Genomic DNA, 18,741 nt, shown 5'->3' with positions numbered 1-18,741 from the left:
TATCCAACTGAATGTTATGAAGCTTCTCCTCACATCTGGAAATGTTGACATCAAGGTTACCAAAGACCTCACGGTTCCACTGCTGAAGCACCTGACGAAGACCTCTCATTTTATAACCGATTAACTGCATTGGTGCAAGCAACGGGTGCGTAAGAGACCAGTAGTCTGTGATCACCTGCCGAAGCCCAGGATGAGTCAGCCACATTTTCTGAAACCGAAACCAAGCAACCCATGGCTCACCTTTGGTAAAACGAAAGAGTAAAGGATGGTGATCCGAGCGATATCTGGGGAATACCGTACTGCTATAAGACCAAAAGGTCGAAAAAGGCTCAGATACAATAACCCTGTCAAGTCTACTGTCAACCCGAGCTACACCCTGACGACCATTACACTAAGTGAATTGGGTCCCGAAGCAAGAACATCCAACCAATTGTTCCGTTCCAAAAAGGTGCAAAAACCCCTACAAGGGTGAGATGCAGGCGATCGGCCGGTTTTTTCATGACGAGCATTGAAATCACCCAAGAGGAGCCATTGACCCGGAGATGCACTATATTATAGATTTATATATATTAGAAATTGAAATCGAAACTTGAGTTGAAAAACTATATTCCTTTTTGTTTCAGTTAAATCAAATTTACTTAACCAGTAACCAGATAATGGTGAGAGTGGGAAATTAGATGAATATTGCAATTCCCATGATTAATATTCATGTATCTGATAATAGTAATAATAATAAATGAGTGGATAAAGGTTAAGAAAGAAAAAGAGGAGGATGAAAATAGAGGGAGAATTAAGGCTTAAAAGAATGAATAAATAGAAAATAAAATATAGAAGTGTATTAACATAGAGAGACAATGTGGTACAACTAGAATATTTAATTATTATGTTAAATGTGTAGCAATTACTTTCATCTCTCTAACCAAGTGTTCCATTGCGAGGATCAACTCCCATTGTATCAAAATAAGATTTCTCTGCATTATTCATTCGATCTTGGAACATTGCCCATTCTCTTCTACACCTCTCCCTCACCTGTCATTTCATTTCTTTTCATTCTACTAACATTTTGCAATACAATAATAACAAACATTTTATTACTTACCCCTTCCCATGGTGCCCTCCCATTATATGCTTTCCCCTGTCCAAATCAGAATACAAATAAAAATAAAAATCACTTCAAACAACCATCTCCTAATTCATGATTGCTTTCTGTTCTACCTGGTTCCCCAGCGATGGAACACCTTGATGAACAATCCATTGAGCATCTACCACTCCTATTTTCTCATGTGCTGGCTGTTTCACAACAAATAAATAATTAAATCATTCACTTTTATGGAACCAAACAACTGCTTACTCACCTCCACACATTTCCTCATTGCAAAATCTAAACCCCATCCATGAACCAAGTCATTCTGCAAAATCATAACATTTTCAGGAATAACTATATATAGTATACACAAGGGACCCAAACTTAAGACCGTTACCTGAATCATATGCCAGACACAACGCCATGCGTCCCGAGAAAACACAGTTGCCATTATCTCCACAAATCTGCTCATTTTGTATTTTACATGTGACAACCCAATCATTCATTATTTGCAGGAGTTACAAAAAAAAATAAAAAATAAATGAAACACTCATTTTGCTAATTAGATAACATCATTTCACATACGCTGCACAAGGCGGCAAGTGCGGGTCACTGCACCAACCAGGCTTCTCTTCAGTTTCCCTAAAGGAAAAGAGGAAAAAAGAAAGGGAGCAATCAAGCCAGAAGGACAAACACTACTAGCAACTGAATAGTGAATATAGATTAGTGTTTTGGTACTTGTGAACTTCAGAGTCATCTCTCTTTTTTGTCATTGCCCATGTTGTTCCTCTCACTGGATCTAAACCAGGCTGTGAAATCTCCAAACTGTGTTTCTTCACTAATTTAATGTATCTGAAACAGAGAAAAGCATTAAAACTCAAACTTTCTTTTCCTTGAACAGTATTCTAAATTCAAGCAGGAACAAAGATTATCCAAACTTACTCCTCTCCGTCAAAATTATCCACCCCAAGATCTTCATCCCACATGAAAATATATTCGTAGGGTGCAACAATGTCAGGATGTAGAAAACGTTTTGCATACCACCTTGATAAATGTTCAGGAAGCTAGTGAGAAAAACACAACTTGCAATCCGTTCAGGTCAACTGAAAACTCAAGAACAAGAGCTAAATTCTAACCATTTAGTTTGCTTGCGAACGCTCACATGGATAGCTCGCTTCGACCATTCGTACTCATTCCATTCACTCGTCCAGCCATCATAGTGAAATAATACAATAGCAAAGTTATCTGAGAACTGCAGATATATATTTTATATTACAAAAGGCACAAGCAGAATTGAGATGGAGAGAGAGAGAGAGAGAGAGAGAGGAGATACAATGGAAATTAAACCTTTCTAATTGCTGCATCAATGTTCTCTTTTTGATTGTAACCAACTGTAAAAGTAACTAGGTACTTTTGTTTTTTGGATAAGTCCTGCAAATGCCACCTCCATAAATAAAATATTGAAGTTACAGAAGAAAATATCAGCATCGTGTCTACATGAGAAATTCTTAAGAATTTGAGAAAAAAAATAACAAAGTACATTTTAATATTTCAATGGGATAGCAGGCAAAAGGAAAAAATTTAAAAATAAGAAACAAATAAATAAAGGATTCTACATATAGCTTAATGCAACAAGGGCTATTTGCATACATCCTATTTTAAAGAGACTGTACAGGCAAAGATTTTGTATCCACTTCTACTACCTCACATGCATTTCAGACTTTCTTCAGAAAAGTTCATAATCCCATTTCCTCTCCCACCCTCGACTTTAAAAAAAAAAAAAAACCCCACAAATGGGATTTGGAATGAAAAGAAAGATTTTTAAGAAATAATACGATTCTTTCTTCTAGGAATTACCATAGGTTTCAAATCTCCTCAAAAGGAGGGTCGAAGCAACCAGGTTTGCGCCCAACTCATAATTGGCAAACTCCTAGGAGGTTGTGTTTTAGGAACCTCATTGATTAAGAGAAAATGAATTATATTAACCTTCATTAAGAATAACTAAAATTTTGTCTACATGCCAATTTGATTGTCTAAAGTTTGAATTCAATTCGTGTAGGCCAGATGGGTCGCTAAGATGCAAATAGTGTTCAGTTCAAGTGTCAACCAGATAATTAACAAACACTTAAAACATGGATAATACTTGATATTCTACAAAGACTAAGCAACTTTCCCCCAACTCCAGTCCAAGCATTCTTATACCACTTCTTCATATGCATATTTCCGCATATTCTCATCATGCTAATAAAAAAATATACATGAATTTGATAATTGACAGCCAGACCCATGACATGATGTTACAGCTATAGCATATCTTTCATATCGAGTCATGCTGAGAGTTGAGCACCTCATCAGGAAGACCCCACAGTCGGCGGAGGTAGAAATCTGACTCAGGTACTATTATATCAGGAGGAAGTCTCTCTGCTCCTCGAGGATTCGTTGGAACCCAGATCTGAATGAGAACCAAGGGATTATTAGCAAGGCCACAAAGTCTGCAGAAAAATCTTATTCAATAATTCAATAATCAGACTAAGAAAATGTGATCTCTCGCACCACTATTTCTGTGCAATCATAACTTCACAATGCAATGCAACAATGACGATGGCACAGTAATGCACCGGTACCAGAAATTGCTGCACTGACATTAATTTGCAATTTGGATAATATGGATAGTCAAAAAAGAAGTCTGATTTTATAAGATGTATAAACCATGGATAGAGAAAATTTTGTTCACAAAAAAGATCAGGATTTTTTTTTCTTAAAGCAGAAACTTTTGGGTTTGGATAACATTGAAAGAAGTCAATATAGCAAATTTATTTTTTTTTATTTTGAACCATATTTGCATTAATTCAATTGAAAGTAACTTGTTATGCTTACAAGTATTTAGTATAAGTTTATGGTCATTTTTGTTTCATCTCAATATATGAATGTATGCTAGCATGACGTTTGTTACATAACTTAAGCAATCAATGGAACACTCTAGACAATTGAATTATGCACACCATGCAATAGACTAAGTCACATTTCTAGATAAGGAAAGCTATGTATCTTAGGTGCTAGAACAATTCATACTCCAGTAACCCCACTGGGTGACTATCAAAATTTGTTCAGAGAGAACGCAAAAAAAAAGAGGTTTTAAAATCACACAGTATATTTATTTGGTTGGGAAAAATGTTTTGCTTCAAGGATATCTCTTGACAAACCATTTCAGCCATAAAACAGCAAGGCCAGAAATCAATTAATAATAGAACTAATTAAATGAATTGAAAATTCTGAAATGAGGGTCAGTTGATGTTTATGGACAAAAATTTAATAATAGGAGGCAATGCCTTTTAAGTGGTGCTCTTCCAACTAGTCAAACTAGTTGAGATTGATGGACAAATTATGCTCCTATTTTTAGAAAATGCACTGGAGTACTCCTCATTCTAGATATGCTCAAACAGAACGCAAAAGATTACCACAGAAATAACAACTGAAAAAGGGAGGTTTCTTGATTAGATGAGATGAGAGACAAGACTAGAGGAGGATAGGCCAAAATGTTTCTGCTGCTAGGATTTATGCTTGCTCAAGAATCCATTTCAAGCAACTCTGTTCTATGAAGTCAACCTCATTATCAATTATATTTTAAAGAAGAAAAATCAAGGCAAATGATGCCACCAATCAATTTAAATTGCCCGAAAATGAAACATAAATTCTTCAAAGAAATCATCTCAATTCAGATTCATGTACTCAAATTCAAAGAGAACTGGAACCTTAAAGTGCTATTTTCAAGACTACTTACAGAAGTTGGCCAAAACTCTTCTCCATCAAAAACTAAAATCAGGCTTTTGGTTTTTCACTTTTCTCTTTATATAGGACTTGTTGAAAATGATTAATAACAATAGTATAGTTGCATCTGGGGGTGCTACAGACTCTTGTTCTTAAGACAACGAACCAGCTGAGACTTTACTGCAAGAGTATATAATAAAATAAGTAGTACATACCTTAGTATCATCATGATATTTATGCAAGGGAGAGTTGTCTTTATTGCCCTTCAGAGAAGATAGAGCATTGAACAGTGCATGGGTTGAAAGATCAGAGTACTTGTCCTCAATATATGTTAGATCAATGGAAGGAAATAGACTCGATGGAAGACTCATCTATCAATTTGAAACATTGTAAGATGAGCTTACTGAATTTTAGCCACATTGAAACCAAATGAATGAGAAACATTGTTACATGGATGGATGATAAATAAAAGAATATATTTACCTTAGATAATGAAAGTGTTGGAAATGATATTCCTAAAAAGAAGCCAAAAACAATTCCAACAAATGTCGTCATGAAAAGCTTCATTGTCTCACTAGGTTTTCTTGTATATCCGCTGCTGCAGAAAAGAGAACAAATTCTCTTAAATTGCTTTCATTATTAAACAACAAACGTCTCCTTATCTGAAGGAGGGAAATACAATCATCAATATAAATGTTCGAGGAATGAAGCATACTTCCGGATAGGTAACCGCATTATAGTCAAATCTTCAGATTCTAGAAAGCAAAATATACAGTATGAAATCCTGAAAATAGTAGCTGCTCAACTTGCTCATCAAGTTTGCAATGTTCAGTCGGCTTGAGATAACATGAACTGCATGGCAATACCACCTACTTCAAAATTGCTTTCAGAGAATAGTCCAAGAGCTGAGAAGCAATCCCCTGCATTAACTTTACTTTAGTGTTTGCACCCCATAGAAAAACTAACCAAAAAATTACATGCTGAAACTTGGCAGATGTCACAAAGGAAGCTCTCTATTCTCCAACAAATGAAACATGAGCAAAAATATATGACTTCATTCACTTTTTTCAAAGAAAAGAAAAAGAAAAAGCTTCAGTTACCCCTTATCATTCCTAGCACTAGTTTCCCTTTTCTGTTCCCAGTAAACTTTATACACAAATAAATTGATATTTTTTGAAATTCCAGATGCAAATCAGTGAGCACCTCTCCCTTAAATTATAGAGATCATAGATTAGGTAAAGCATTTCCCACATCAAAATATGCAGAAACATTCCAACCACCAATAAAATAAAATATCATTCAAGAAAAACATGTGCAACAACAAACAACCAACCAACATGTGCACTTGTATACCAAAATGGTCAGCTGATTCTAAACCTTAATCGAAATTAACATTCAAAAGAAGCAACCCTTACCCTTGTTTTCATCGAAGAGAAAGCATGGGATTAGCTGAATTTGAGGTACAAACATATAAAGGCAAAACAAAGCATCAACCTTGGGTTAAGTCGCACCATATAATATAATATAAAGTTGAGAATCAAGCAAACAGAAATACGGTCGAAAGCTAATTGATAATAATAGAAATGAAAACATTGTACAACCATGGAAAAAGAGGAAAATGAGGCTTACTTTGATCGGAAGGTGAGTGGGAAATATATTGAATCTGTGAATCCTCTTTCGGATGGAGGAAAGAAGCTTCTGTTTGTGAGCTTCTTCGTTATGTTTGAGGAATGTTTTGTTTTTCATATAATAACTGAAGAAGAAGAAGAATTGGGAATAAAGAAGAAAGAGCGATTTAATGTTTGGATTCTCCTTCCCTCCTCCCTGCAACTATTTTCCTTTTTTGTCTTTCCTATTTCGTAATTATTTTTCCCATTTTGGTTAGTTGTGGTATATTATCGTAGGTTAAGTTTGTAAGTGAGCGAGTTCAGATTTCATTTCGATTGTAGGGCCCTTTTCGAGAATCGTTCGATCAAGTGTTAAGGTGTGAGTGAATGTAGCAAATCCTGCTTTCTCTTTCATTTTAACTTTTGAAATTGATTATATTGTGAGTGGGACTCCAACGAAAGAGAGGCTTTTTTTTTCTTTATATTTTGTCCCCCAATATTTTGCACGTTTCTTTATTTATTTTACATTTGTTGTAATTAAGTTTTTTAAATTAGAATTAATTCCCCAAATAAATTTTGAAACTCATAAATTTGGCACACGAACTCTTCGAATCTATCTATATTGTATAATTATCCTCAGAATCTACTTTTGAAGTGTTTGAAAATTGAGGCATAAGATTAAAAAAAAAAAAAAAATTATATTTGAGGCATGGTTAAATATTAAACTAGTAGGATGTCTGTGTGTACAAATTATTTAATAAAGTTTAATTTTATGACTAATAGTAATATAAAATTTTATTATATTTTATGTTTTTTTGTTGTGATAAGGAAGGTTAAGTCCAGCAAAACAAAACAAAGAAAAAAAAACTACGTAACTCTATTCTTCTAGTCAATTGACTGAACCTGTCTCTATCAAGAATAGCCTGGAGGTCTACAGGAGGCGCATCACACTCGTGATACCCTAGTTGGAGCTATCCTGCGAAATTTGTCATCCAATCTGCTGTCTGGTTCCCTTCACGGTAAGTATGACTAAACCTTACCTCCCAACCTTTATTCTGTATCTCTCGTATCTTCCATAAAAGCCAAGCCTAGGGGTGATGACAATCCGTATCTCCTTCCAAGGCTTTAACGGCATCTAAAGAGTCCAATTCAACAATCACTCTGCTAAATCCTTTCCTCCATGCCATGTCAAGCGCGTGGAAAGCTCCCCACAGTTCTACAAGAAGGACCGAGCCAGTGCCCATATTCTTCATAAATCCACCTAGCCACCTCCCCAAATGATCCCGCATCAAGCCGCCCGCCATTATTTTCCCTGAGCTTCCTTTGCACGCCCCGTCAGAGTTTAGTTTGATCTAAGGCTCCTCCGGGGGGTGCCATTTGACCCAACAAGTGCTTAAATTGATCCTGTTAGGGTCTCCTTTCTTTAACGCTTTAAGGTACTCTACTGCAAAAGTTAGAATATGTTCAGCCTTGTTATATCGGATTTTATCCTCTTCAAAGACATTTAAATTTCTCCACTTCCAAATCCACCAGGTTGCAAGGGCGAAGCAGGTCGACCAGCCGAGGCCATGAATCCGGTAATTACTGTGTCTGTTCTCCCGGAGCCAGTTAATCAAATCTGAATGGAAAAAAGTAGACATTAGGTGTCGGGGAAGAAGCTCAAGCCACACAGTTCTAGCTTCGTAATAGACGCGAAGAGTATGGATTATTGACTCGACTTCTCCACATTCATAGCAAGCATTCGATTCAGTTATCCGACGGCTGAAGCGGGTTGAGTTTGTCATGACGGCTTGGTGTTGGGTTTGCCATAGAAAGACACGTATCTGATAGTAATATAATTTTTTATTAAAAAAATAGTAATATAATTTTTTATTGATAATATTTAAGTTATTATTATATTTAAGTAATAAGTTATTTTTAGTTTTGATTAAAAAACATAAGTTATCTTCAGTACTGTTTTGAGATAAAATATTACACTGATTAATAGTTATTGTAATTGATAGATGAATAGTTTTTTTTAAACAGTAATCTTATATTAATGAATAACAAGAATGACATCATTACATACAAGGTTCTAAATTGGGGTAGAGTCCTCCATAAACACAATCGATTCATTTATATCAACAGCCAATGCAACAAGGGAATGGGCTACTCTATTGCATTCTCTATGCAGAAAAAAGAAAGTACAACTACGAAAAATAGAGCTTCACTTATGAACATCTTCGTACAGGAAAAAGAGATAGGACTTCGGGAAGTCATCTTTCTGTAGAGCTTGCACGACAATTTGGGCATCAGATCCAACAATGATACAATTAAAGCAACAATTCCTTGCAAGGAGTAATCCTTCAAGAATGGCTTGAAGCTCCGCCTCCTCTACTGAAGTGCAACCACCAAGCGAAACTCCAACAGTCGCTATAATCTCACATGTCGCATTTCTAATGACCAACCCCACCCTACACGTATGGCCATTCATTCCAATTTTGGCGTCACAATTGATTTTCATAACGCCACTCGGAGGAGGATTCCATACTCTTGCAGGTCCACGGGTTAGTGAATTAGAAAGTGGGTCATTTGTCGGGTTAGTAGAAGTAGCATCCATACCAGTTCCGTATTCTTAAATAAAAGCATCAACCTTGTTAAGTAATATCCTTGATTCAATCCACTTGTGCTCGTGAAGAAATTTATTCTGTCGATACCACAACCACCAGAGAATGACCACCATGCGTCTGATTTCTTCCACAGGCAGTCCCTTTCCACAAATGTCCAGCCAGCTCCGAACATCTTCAGATAGGATCTTGTCTACTCGTATAGACAGGTTTGCCATCTTCCACACCCCATTCGCCACAGTATATGATACATAGTTTCGGCGGAATGTAATCATACCTGACAATTGTAATTGCAGTTAATCCCTCGTCTGAACAATTCCGTTGAGCAAGGAAAGATTCCTTTTAGCAGCTTCCAGACAAAATGTAATACTTTAGAAAGAAGATTTAACCGCCAAAGGTCCCGAAAATTAGTATGATCCTGAGTTGACATTTCAGGATTATCCCTCTGCTCGCCTATTTGCTTCTGCCAAGTAATACGCACTACGCACTATGAAACTACCCCTCTTTTCTAACCCCCAGTATAACTCATCCGGAGGGAGATGACAACTCAACTGAATCTTCCTAACCTCTTCCACATCCGATGGAATCATAAAATATTCCAACTTTGCCATATCCCACGTTCCCTTCGAGCTGTCAATGAAATCTTTAGGTAACGTAACGAACGGAACGGACGCTTTCACACCGTTGGTTGCTACTATTCCTTTCATACTCAACGAGACGATCCTATTGCCGATGTAGTAAACGAAGAAGAAGCACGATCTTATTAAAAAAAATTTATACTTCCTTAAATGCAGAAACAAGGCTAAATAAGCTGCCTGAAGAAAGCCATGGTCCTAGGGCTCATAGGCGGTTCGGGCTAGGGTTCCTAAGCGGGAAAGGCGGCCCATAAGTTTACCGTAGGAAATAATAGATTCTACGAACTCTAAAAGAAATGGGATAAAACCCTGTTAGGCTGATTAGACAAAACTAAGTTCTAGCTTCGCCGAATAGGCATAGAATGTTGGCACTGGTCCCGGGTAAGAATGTTGGCACTGGTCCCGGGTAAGAATGTTGGGTCTAAAGCCAGTTCTCAAAAAAAGTTGCTCCAATCTGACCTAGCTGGCGAGCGATCCCAGTTCGCGGCAGAGAACAAGACAGCAAGCGAGCGTACCTTTGTTCGCTTCTTCTCCACCAAGCACGGAAGTTTAAGGATAACTGTAGGTCGGCGGCTACCTAAGGAAACTCCGATTCGATCCGCCCCCCGGCTGGGAGGCATTTACCTCATCCCGATCACAAGGAGAGGTTCACCATGATGGGGGGTACTTTTCTTTTTTTTCCCTTCCGGAAAGAATGAAATGCATAGGGGACCATCCTTTTGTTGCGGCATGCTCTTCAGATTTATGGATTCGCAAGGGGCCTGAGGCCCTACTTAGTTGACTGACAATGACAAAGGCTTGCGAAACATAAGTAGGGCCTTTTGAATTGAATCTTAAGTAAGATATCAGTGGTGCGAAGAACTCTGACAGATCAAAATCTGTTAATTCGCTCATTCTTCTCATCAAATGCGTATCTAATCCTAGGAAATACCTTGGGACAAGTTGCCCGGAGCACCGACATCGTTAGACCTCTGCATGGACTCTCTACCGGCTGTCTCCAGAGGATGGAAGGAGAACAGCTCCACAATCTGACATGAGCCAGAGGTATGCTTACCAACCTTGTCCCGAGCGCAGGAAAGTGCCTCGCCGTGCCCTATACCTATGTGAATTGAATGAATGAACATCACGGCTGCTTCTAGGCAAACCTCCTGGTTGTCTCTGCACCCCTACCTCCTTTATCACTGAGCGGTCATTTAGGGGCCTTAGCTGGTGATCCGGGCTGTTTCCCTCTCGAGATCGTTCCTTCAGTTTAGCAATAAATTAGATCCCGACTGACTTAGCTTGAAGCATGGCTTGACGTTTCGGGGCTCGATGCTACTCTTGGGAACATTGAGACATCGACTTTCAAGCATCTCCTCCTTCTCAGCTTAGCAAGTCAGACCTGCCAGCCAGCAAGTAAGTTTAAGCAAGGCGATAGCCGATCCTTTCTGTTTCAAGAGAAGTTGCTAAGTACGCACCAGATTCGAGTAGGTCTTCCCAGGAGGATAGTGGGCAAAGGGAACCTCGGTAATCAATATTGGCTTTCAAAGCCTTATCGAGCTTATTCACCCCATGTACTCAAAACCAGAACATTAAAACTCATCCGAAAACACTAAAAAATAGGTCCTAACCTATAACCTTTGAACACATCCACTACCTAGCCGCCAAAGTATGACTTTCTTACTGGAACATATCTCATGACACGTATAATATACCCATCAATGTTCCTAGTCAAGGTGTTGGTGTACACACGAGTTAAGATTATCTTTTCCCGATCGCAGAGTCATAGTCGAACTGTTTCGACGAACTCTAACACCCCTATCTCCCAGCGTGCTCATGAACAACCACACAGTCTTTCTGTAGTTGTTCTCGTGAGTTACCCATGTTGCGTCTAAGATTCTCTAAAGCTTCTCATGTTGCAATGATCCGCAGAGTCGCTTGAATAGGGTATACTCGCCGTACCCTCTAGATAAACCACCTGCTTAAGTGCACTCTTGCATCTGAGTATGCAATGACTCCATGTGGCACGTAATCACCTCAATATCATTCCAGATGATATGCTTATCTAAGCGGCACCTTCTTATGTTCCTCTCCATTCTTCTCATTCTAACACGTTGCTCTATGAAACGAGCAAGGAGTGGGATCATGGTAGTGCTGAATGTACACTTTAGTGGAAATCACCCATAAATTGAGGTAGTATTGTATGAAAAAATGAAGGTTGTACACCAAAATGTGAAACAAAGTAAAAATTATACACTATGTATGTAATTTACCACAACATAAGAGATTATGCATATGACATCAATTAATTGGAAAGGTGTATTGCTCCAAAAATATTGTAAAATTTCTTCAAAACTAAAAACTAATTTCTTATATCTTCCTTCTATTTGAAGCTAAACTTTTGTTGTGTGCAAGTTTAATTGGGTTTGGAGATGAGGGTTGTGATAGAAATGTTTGGTTTTTCCACCAAAAAGAAGATATCAGATCGCTAAAATAATTGCAGATTTTACATGTGAAGAGGTTCAACTAAATAATGATTTATACTTGAGAGTCCAGCAAATGATGGCAGTATTACAGCTGAAAAGCTTTCAAATGTGCAGGCAGCAGTTACATGTAATTTTTATTGATGGCCTCTTCCAGCTCGTTGAAGTCCCACCCATCATCTGCCGAGTATTCTCCTGTTTTCATTCATTCTTTATTACATTACAACCCTCTTTTATTTTCCAATTTCAAATATCACCAAAAAAACAACTTACCAATCGAATCTCTTCGAAGAGCAGTTAGGTGAGCACAGCTGCAAGTCATAATCAAATTACAAATAAGAAAAACAACCACATCAATAACAGAGATATACTGCAATATGTATACCTCCCAACAGCCTTCCCCAAATCTGCACACAGCGATCGAATATATGTTCCTTTAGAACATATCACTCGGAAAATCAAATTTTGCCTGCAACAATCACACAAACCAAATGACAAACCAGTTGCACAGAGCGATCGAATATATGTTTTCTAATTTCCATCTGCCAGAGTACAGGGAAGAAAATAATCAAATAGAATTTACAAATAAATTTCAGTTATTTATGTAATTAAATTCTCAAAATTGAATAATCATAGACAGACATGGAAATTCATTTTGTTTGAAAATTTTGATAGGAAGAGCTCTCATGAATAGACAGACATCGTTGACCTCTGTCTACACTAAAAATTTAAACAGAAGTGCCTGAAAATTAATCATAAAGGATACTAAAATTGCTGGCATCTTATCTTATGCAATCAAATCAAACCAGTTAAGGACACATATAAATAGTGAAAGTAATAGATCACAGTAGACAAACATAAAAAAAAGGGTTTCTCTAGAAGAGCACAAGTGCTTATAGATGTCAAGCAAAAATCAAAAGAACCTGTCCTCTAAGCTTCGCTCAATGTCAAACTGAAAAATTGAAATTCTTCTAGGTGAAAGCTCAATGCTTTCTCCTCTCCTTGCTTTCTCATACATCCTTTCACCTCCCACCTGTCAAAGGTACCATAACTCTGAGCAAACAAAGAGTGTATGTATATTGTATAACAGGGTATCCTTCTAAGCCAATGTGCATTCCTGCTTTCTTGACCTTCATATTGACCTAGTGTTTCTGAAACAACTCTATTCAAAATGTGACTTTATCAACAAGTCAGATGTACCTACGCCTACTTTTTCAAGTCAGTTTCAATCTTGTGTTCTCATATTTGATAACACTAACCCCTTATACCTGGCATGATTATTTATCATCAATATTCTTATGTCCAAGTTCACCTCTCTCTGGAATTGATTTCCTAATTTTGTGAGCAATGGACACAAAATAGGTATTCTTTTATATATCCATCATGATGCTAGTACATAAATATATTAACAATATTACCATCCATTTTCATTTTAGCTCCTACTTGTGGGCTTTAATATTACTATCCATTCTCATCTTTCAAAATAATTAATTTTACAGCATGTATACTTCGAAAATATACATATAAATATAACGGAAGGCAATCAAGGATCCGTCAGCAAATCTATAAACCATTGGCTACTTATCTCACATAGTCATCACTTATACAACAGTAGCTCTTACTTTAATGGCAGAGAACATTGGAGGAACTTGCCATATTTCCCCACTAAAAGAAGCAGCAGCTTTCCTTATATCTTCATCTCTGATATGCTCCCAAGGCTCACGCTGGATAACCTAAACAACAACAAAATTACAAGTAAAGATAAGAGACAGATGATGTAATTAGATTAAAACACAAACTATTGAAATATTTATCATTCTCAACCAGACAATTTTAGTGACTATCAAGTGAAAAAGGTTTGAAACAGCTATGTGCAGTAAATCAGTTCAATATATGGAGCGTATGCTCAGGAAGAAGTTATTGGCTGCATCTTGCAACATATCATGAGTATGAATTTAATGTAATGATGTCATAGTGAAAAGGCTGTTATTCAAAATATAAAAAGTAAAAGCACACCGGTGACTCAGCATCCCAAGTTGAAGTTGCCTCTCCTAATCTGAAAACACCACTATAACCCTTAATCATGCCTTGATATCTGCACAAAAATATCTTTCAGAGGTCAAAAGCACAAGCAAAACAAAGTTATATTTCTAGTCTATGGACAATTAGGATAAAGGATATAGAAAGAAAACTGAAAGCTTTTACCTGTCTACCACCTTTGTGGCTTTACCAACACATACAATCAATAAACCAGTTGCCATAGGATCAAGTGTTCCGGCGTGCCCTACCTTCAACCAAAATTAGGTAAATTAGGAATTTTTTAACAAAGAGTGCAGATAATGGCAACTAAGTATAGGAAATACACCTTTTTCACTTTGACTAAGCGACGCAGCTTTCCACAAACTGTAAATGAAGTCCATCCTGGTTTCAACATCACAGAATTACTTTTCTGATAAACATAAAGATCAGAGTTGGTAAAAATTGCACATGTAGCAGATGTTATAATGTATGATATCTGACCCTAAACCTACCAGAGCGGAGGACATGAATCTATATATTCATACCGCGATTAGCTTCAATTTAGGGCCAAGTTAATCCTAGCAAAACCTTGAGAGAGTAACAAAGCGATACATTAAGGAATTTAGGAAATAACATAACAGGAACATGTATAATACTATAATAGAATTGCACAGTATGCATCCCACATAAAAAAAGGGCTGCCCGGTGCACTACGCGTCCCTGCTTAAGCAAGGGATGAAGATAAATTCTACATTTCCATTTCATGCATAATTATTATTTTTGCAGAACAAATATCTAAATGCAGGTCAAGGGTGATGGGAAATTGCAAAAACAATTCACTAGTGCCTTATACCTATTATTCATAGATGCAGTAGAACTTGTTGATGAACTACCTCTTCAAAAAAAAAAAGATGCCACTTTTCATATTTTTTATTACAGCTCATTAAGGTGTTGGAAGTGAAAATTTGAATCAAACCAGATAAGGGGGAATAAGAACAGATTCAATGTATTATGAGAAAATGACACAACAAATGAAACTGTCTTCCTAATAAAATATAGTACTAATATACAAGAAATGCTTTTTTCACTGTTGCGTCCGATTACCAACAGATGCATTACTACTTAATAGAAGAACGCCACAAATGCATGAAAACGTTCATAACGAAGAACACTGACAAAAAAAAACAGCTTTGTATTGCAAAGTTCCCTCGTCAAAGTCTTTAGTAATTTATCCCCTTCTATCTATGTTGCACGGAAACTCTTCTTCATTAGCGTTTCCGTGTTTCATGTCTGTTTCCGTTTCCATTACTGTTTCCTAGCTAATTTTTCTTAGAAATAACGTTTTTCGGTATCCATTTTTGTTTCGTTTCCCGTTTTCGTGCAAAATAGCCTTCTATTGCTCAATAACAATTACTACAAGCATTTATCATATCCTACATCGTATCTGATAACATCCGAATTTATACGTGATGTCCTCATCCTCTAGTGAATGAACAAATAAATGGAAGATAAGAAGCAAGAAGAGCCTACAAGTAGGGCTGACGGATCCGCCTCCAATTACCTTATCATGTTAGACATGCCAAAGGCTATGCATATCCGGACTCATAAGAAGGATCTGCCACAAAGAATGGATCTCCATTGACATGTGTGATTTGAGCGGTTACAAGGAAACTTAAAAGGAACTATTCCTTCTAGTGAAGAATAAAGGGTACTTAATGGAGAATAAATAGCCATTAATTATTAATGGTGCAACAGCTCAATTAAGTCCCAAAGTCCCATTAAGGTAAGACGTTGTAGAAAGCTATATATATACCCTAAGGTGGACATTTTTCAAGTAAGCTAACTATCACTTCCATTCCTATACTTTTCTATATTATACTGACTTTAGCATTTGAGTATCCAGGCCGAACCCAAAGGGACGAAACATGTGTCGACAAAGAAAGGGTAGTTAAACAAAAATGCAACTTTATCTTCGTACTGAGCTCTATCATCTAGAGTTTACATGAGCTCTGCAGTGTATTAAAATTGCAATTCTAAGTCAAATGTCTAAGTGATTACATTCATCAAATTGGAGTACAGATATACTAACAATTCCCAAATTTCCCGTGAAAACGTCCACAAGTATATAAAGATAAGAAATCCAATAACAGAAGAAGCAGGTATTGACTCACCTTTAGGCTTGTTCACTAACACCACGGTTCCATAAGGACCATCCCACTTAGGTGGAAGCTCGGTGCTCCTTGTGGCAAGATACGGTTCTCCATTGCTGATGTCATTATTCTTATTGGGAACTTTTTTCAGACACTTGAAGAACTCCTCCACTTTCCTCTCAGTAACATCTTTGTTTGCTGAATCAGCCTCAGCCTCAGCCTCTTTCTCCTCAAAGAACAGCAACCTTTTATCCTCTTCTTGGACCCCAACCCCTTTATCTTCTTTCTCTACTCTGATACTATTTTTTGGTTTTGCATTTGGATTCATATTAGATTCTTTAGGATCAATAAAAGCTTTATCAAGGCATTGGTCAGGAAAATACTTCTTCTCCAATTGATAAACCATCTTGTAATGCTTATCTTTCTCCCATGGATAAGCAAATGTATCATAGAAATACAATTCCTCCTCTCTCTTGTGCAAACTCCGAAGCTTAGCAACCTCAGGCTTCAATTCAACAAAACCTTCCTCTCTATTTCTACTATCATCATCAGAATCTGATCCGTACATTCGCTTTCTCCTCTTATTGTAATATTTTCTCTTAGACTTATCAATCTCCATGTTATCTTTGTCCAAAGACAATTTTTCATCGACCCATGAATCAAGACCCAATTCTGAATTGGGGCTACGCGACGAGTCTGTCTCCGGGGAGCTATCTGGGTCGGATTTACTGAGCCTGGCGGGTCTGCGGCGAGTTTGGTCTGTAGGGGGCTGCGTTGGGCGACTGATGATCATTTCATATTGAAAAGGGTATGGAGTGGATGTGGTGGAGAATAGGCTCTGCGAAAAGGAGAAGACAATTTTATTTAAAGATTTGGGTTTTGAAGGAATTAGGTATGAGGAGAATGTGGGTTTCATTGTTGATGAGAAAGCCATTGGTTTTGGTCGAAGAACGAATTGAGAAAGGGATTTGGCCATTGCTACAGATCATATGTTTCGCGTTCTTGTTTGAGGTTTAAGCATGGTTTTAAGCCACTAGCGTTTCTCATTGTCCGAAATAAATCGCAAATTTTAATCATAAAAATTCAATTTTTTAGAGTAGATTAGAGTCCTAAACTATCAAAATCATCAACCAAATTATTCAACTAAGCAAAATCATCAATTGAGTCAATATCTTATTATAAAATCAGAAACGATGATTATTTGATATAAACTGAAATAATCTTTATGTTGGTTCTATATGGGTATCGGGAAGAGGGATTGAAACTGTTCAATCGACTGATTTTCGATGAGAACTCAATTGATGATTTTAGTTTAGAGACCTAATCGATGATTTTGATAGTTTAAGGTCATAATTAACTTTGAAGCCTTAGTTTTTAAGCAAAATTGCTCGAACTTAACACATAATACTAAAATATAATACTTTATTTTCTCCGATCCCGATATAATACTTTATTTTCTAACTCATCCACATTACTTTTGACAACTTTTGTTAAAAAATACTCTAATAATAAGCAACTTTAAAAGTTGTCACTATAACCCCACAAATCATTATTTTATATATATTTATTTTAATTATAAATGGTGTCATAAAAATGTATGCAACTAAATCAATTTTTTATATTAACAAAAAGTTAAGCAACTTTGCCAAAACGTTGCTAAAAAGCGGCAACATTGTTTGAAAATTTCAAATACACCAACCACTACTCCAATAGATGGAACTCTTTAATAGTTGCCAAAACCATTGTCACATTACCAAGCACTCTTCTAATAGAGATGCTCTAAAAGGTTTATGTGAGAAAGCATAATAGCTGATAAAAACGTAAGGCTCAGTGTGACAAAATATTGGCAAATCCACAAACAAGGCAACACCACTCAACTTTATTTGGTTTTCTAATAAAAAAGACTAACTTATGTGATACCTTATGAGTTTTGCTATTTATCGCTCCCAAATTACATTGGACAATTTTGCCCTTAGCATAAATTTTTTTTAAAATCGAGAAAAAAAAATTTGAGAGAAAATTCAAAATTTGGCCTAAACGGATGCGGCATACCGCCCGACCCATGGCGGGAACGGATGCCGCATCCGTTCCCACCATGGGTCGGGCAGTATGTCGCATACATTTCCACCATGGGTCGGACGGTATGTCGCATCTGTTTCCGTCATGGGTCGGACGGTATGCTGCATCCGTTCTCGTCATGGGTCCGGCGGTATATCGCATCCGTTTAGGCCAAATTTTGAAATATACAAAATCGTAAAATTTTTAGTGCCGAAAAATACTAAATCATTTAATTTTTTGTGACGAAAAATGAAAAAATCTCCTATCTTTTGTGACGAAAAATACAAAATTGTCATGAAAAATATGTATATTTTCATGAGTTATTTGATAAAAAGATGTAAATCTTAATGTT

The 18,741-nt window shown here is 36.9% G+C and overlaps 2 protein-coding genes across 5 annotated transcripts; both read right to left on the bottom strand.

The window, feature by feature from the left end:
- Positions 1-790: 790 nt before the first annotated feature.
- Positions 791-6,730, bottom strand: LOC136234011 (uncharacterized). 3 transcript variants are annotated; one of them, XM_066023760.1, is made up of 16 exons: positions 6,482-6,729; positions 6,268-6,301; positions 5,568-5,772; positions 5,336-5,450; positions 5,068-5,223; positions 3,432-3,536; positions 2,432-2,515; positions 2,221-2,336; positions 2,027-2,128; positions 1,823-1,936; positions 1,670-1,726; positions 1,482-1,548; positions 1,356-1,409; positions 1,216-1,290; positions 1,100-1,135; positions 791-1,029 (listed from the first exon to the last, which is right to left on the bottom strand). In XM_066023760.1, exons 3-16 carry the CDS (start codon positions 5,585-5,587, stop codon positions 916-918), a joined length of 1,215 nt encoding a protein of 404 aa, XP_065879832.1. In that variant the 5' UTR covers positions 5,588-5,772; positions 6,268-6,301; positions 6,482-6,729; the 3' UTR covers positions 791-915. The 3 variants fall into 3 exon arrangements, with proteins under 3 accessions (XP_065879832.1, XP_065879833.1, XP_065879831.1); XM_066023761.1 differs by lacking the exon at positions 6,268-6,301 and having other exon boundaries at positions 5,336-5,447; positions 6,482-6,730; XM_066023759.1 differs by lacking the exon at positions 6,268-6,301.
- A 5,396-nt stretch (positions 6,731-12,126) lies between these two features.
- LOC136233564 (uncharacterized) lies at positions 12,127-17,364 on the bottom strand. Of its 2 annotated transcripts, XM_066023268.1 has the most exons (9): positions 16,353-17,364; positions 14,528-14,583; positions 14,368-14,450; positions 14,179-14,257; positions 13,785-13,895; positions 13,086-13,195; positions 12,548-12,631; positions 12,436-12,473; positions 12,127-12,357 (listed from the first exon to the last, which is right to left on the bottom strand). In XM_066023268.1, exons 1-9 carry the CDS (start codon positions 17,305-17,307, stop codon positions 12,287-12,289), a joined length of 1,587 nt encoding a protein of 528 aa, XP_065879340.1. In that variant the 5' UTR covers positions 17,308-17,364; the 3' UTR covers positions 12,127-12,286. The 2 variants fall into 2 exon arrangements, 1 of the variants encoding a protein (XP_065879340.1); XR_010690900.1 differs by lacking the exon at positions 13,086-13,195.
- Between the last annotated feature and the right edge of the window lie 1,377 nt (positions 17,365-18,741).

The sequence above is a fragment of the Euphorbia lathyris genome, chromosome 6 (genome assembly GCF_963576675.1).
Source record: "Euphorbia lathyris chromosome 6, ddEupLath1.1, whole genome shotgun sequence".
Classification (NCBI taxonomy): domain Eukaryota; kingdom Viridiplantae; phylum Streptophyta; class Magnoliopsida; order Malpighiales; family Euphorbiaceae; genus Euphorbia; species Euphorbia lathyris.
The sequence above is the reverse complement of the archived record's forward strand: the minus strand, read 5'-3'. Positions and strand labels throughout refer to the sequence as shown.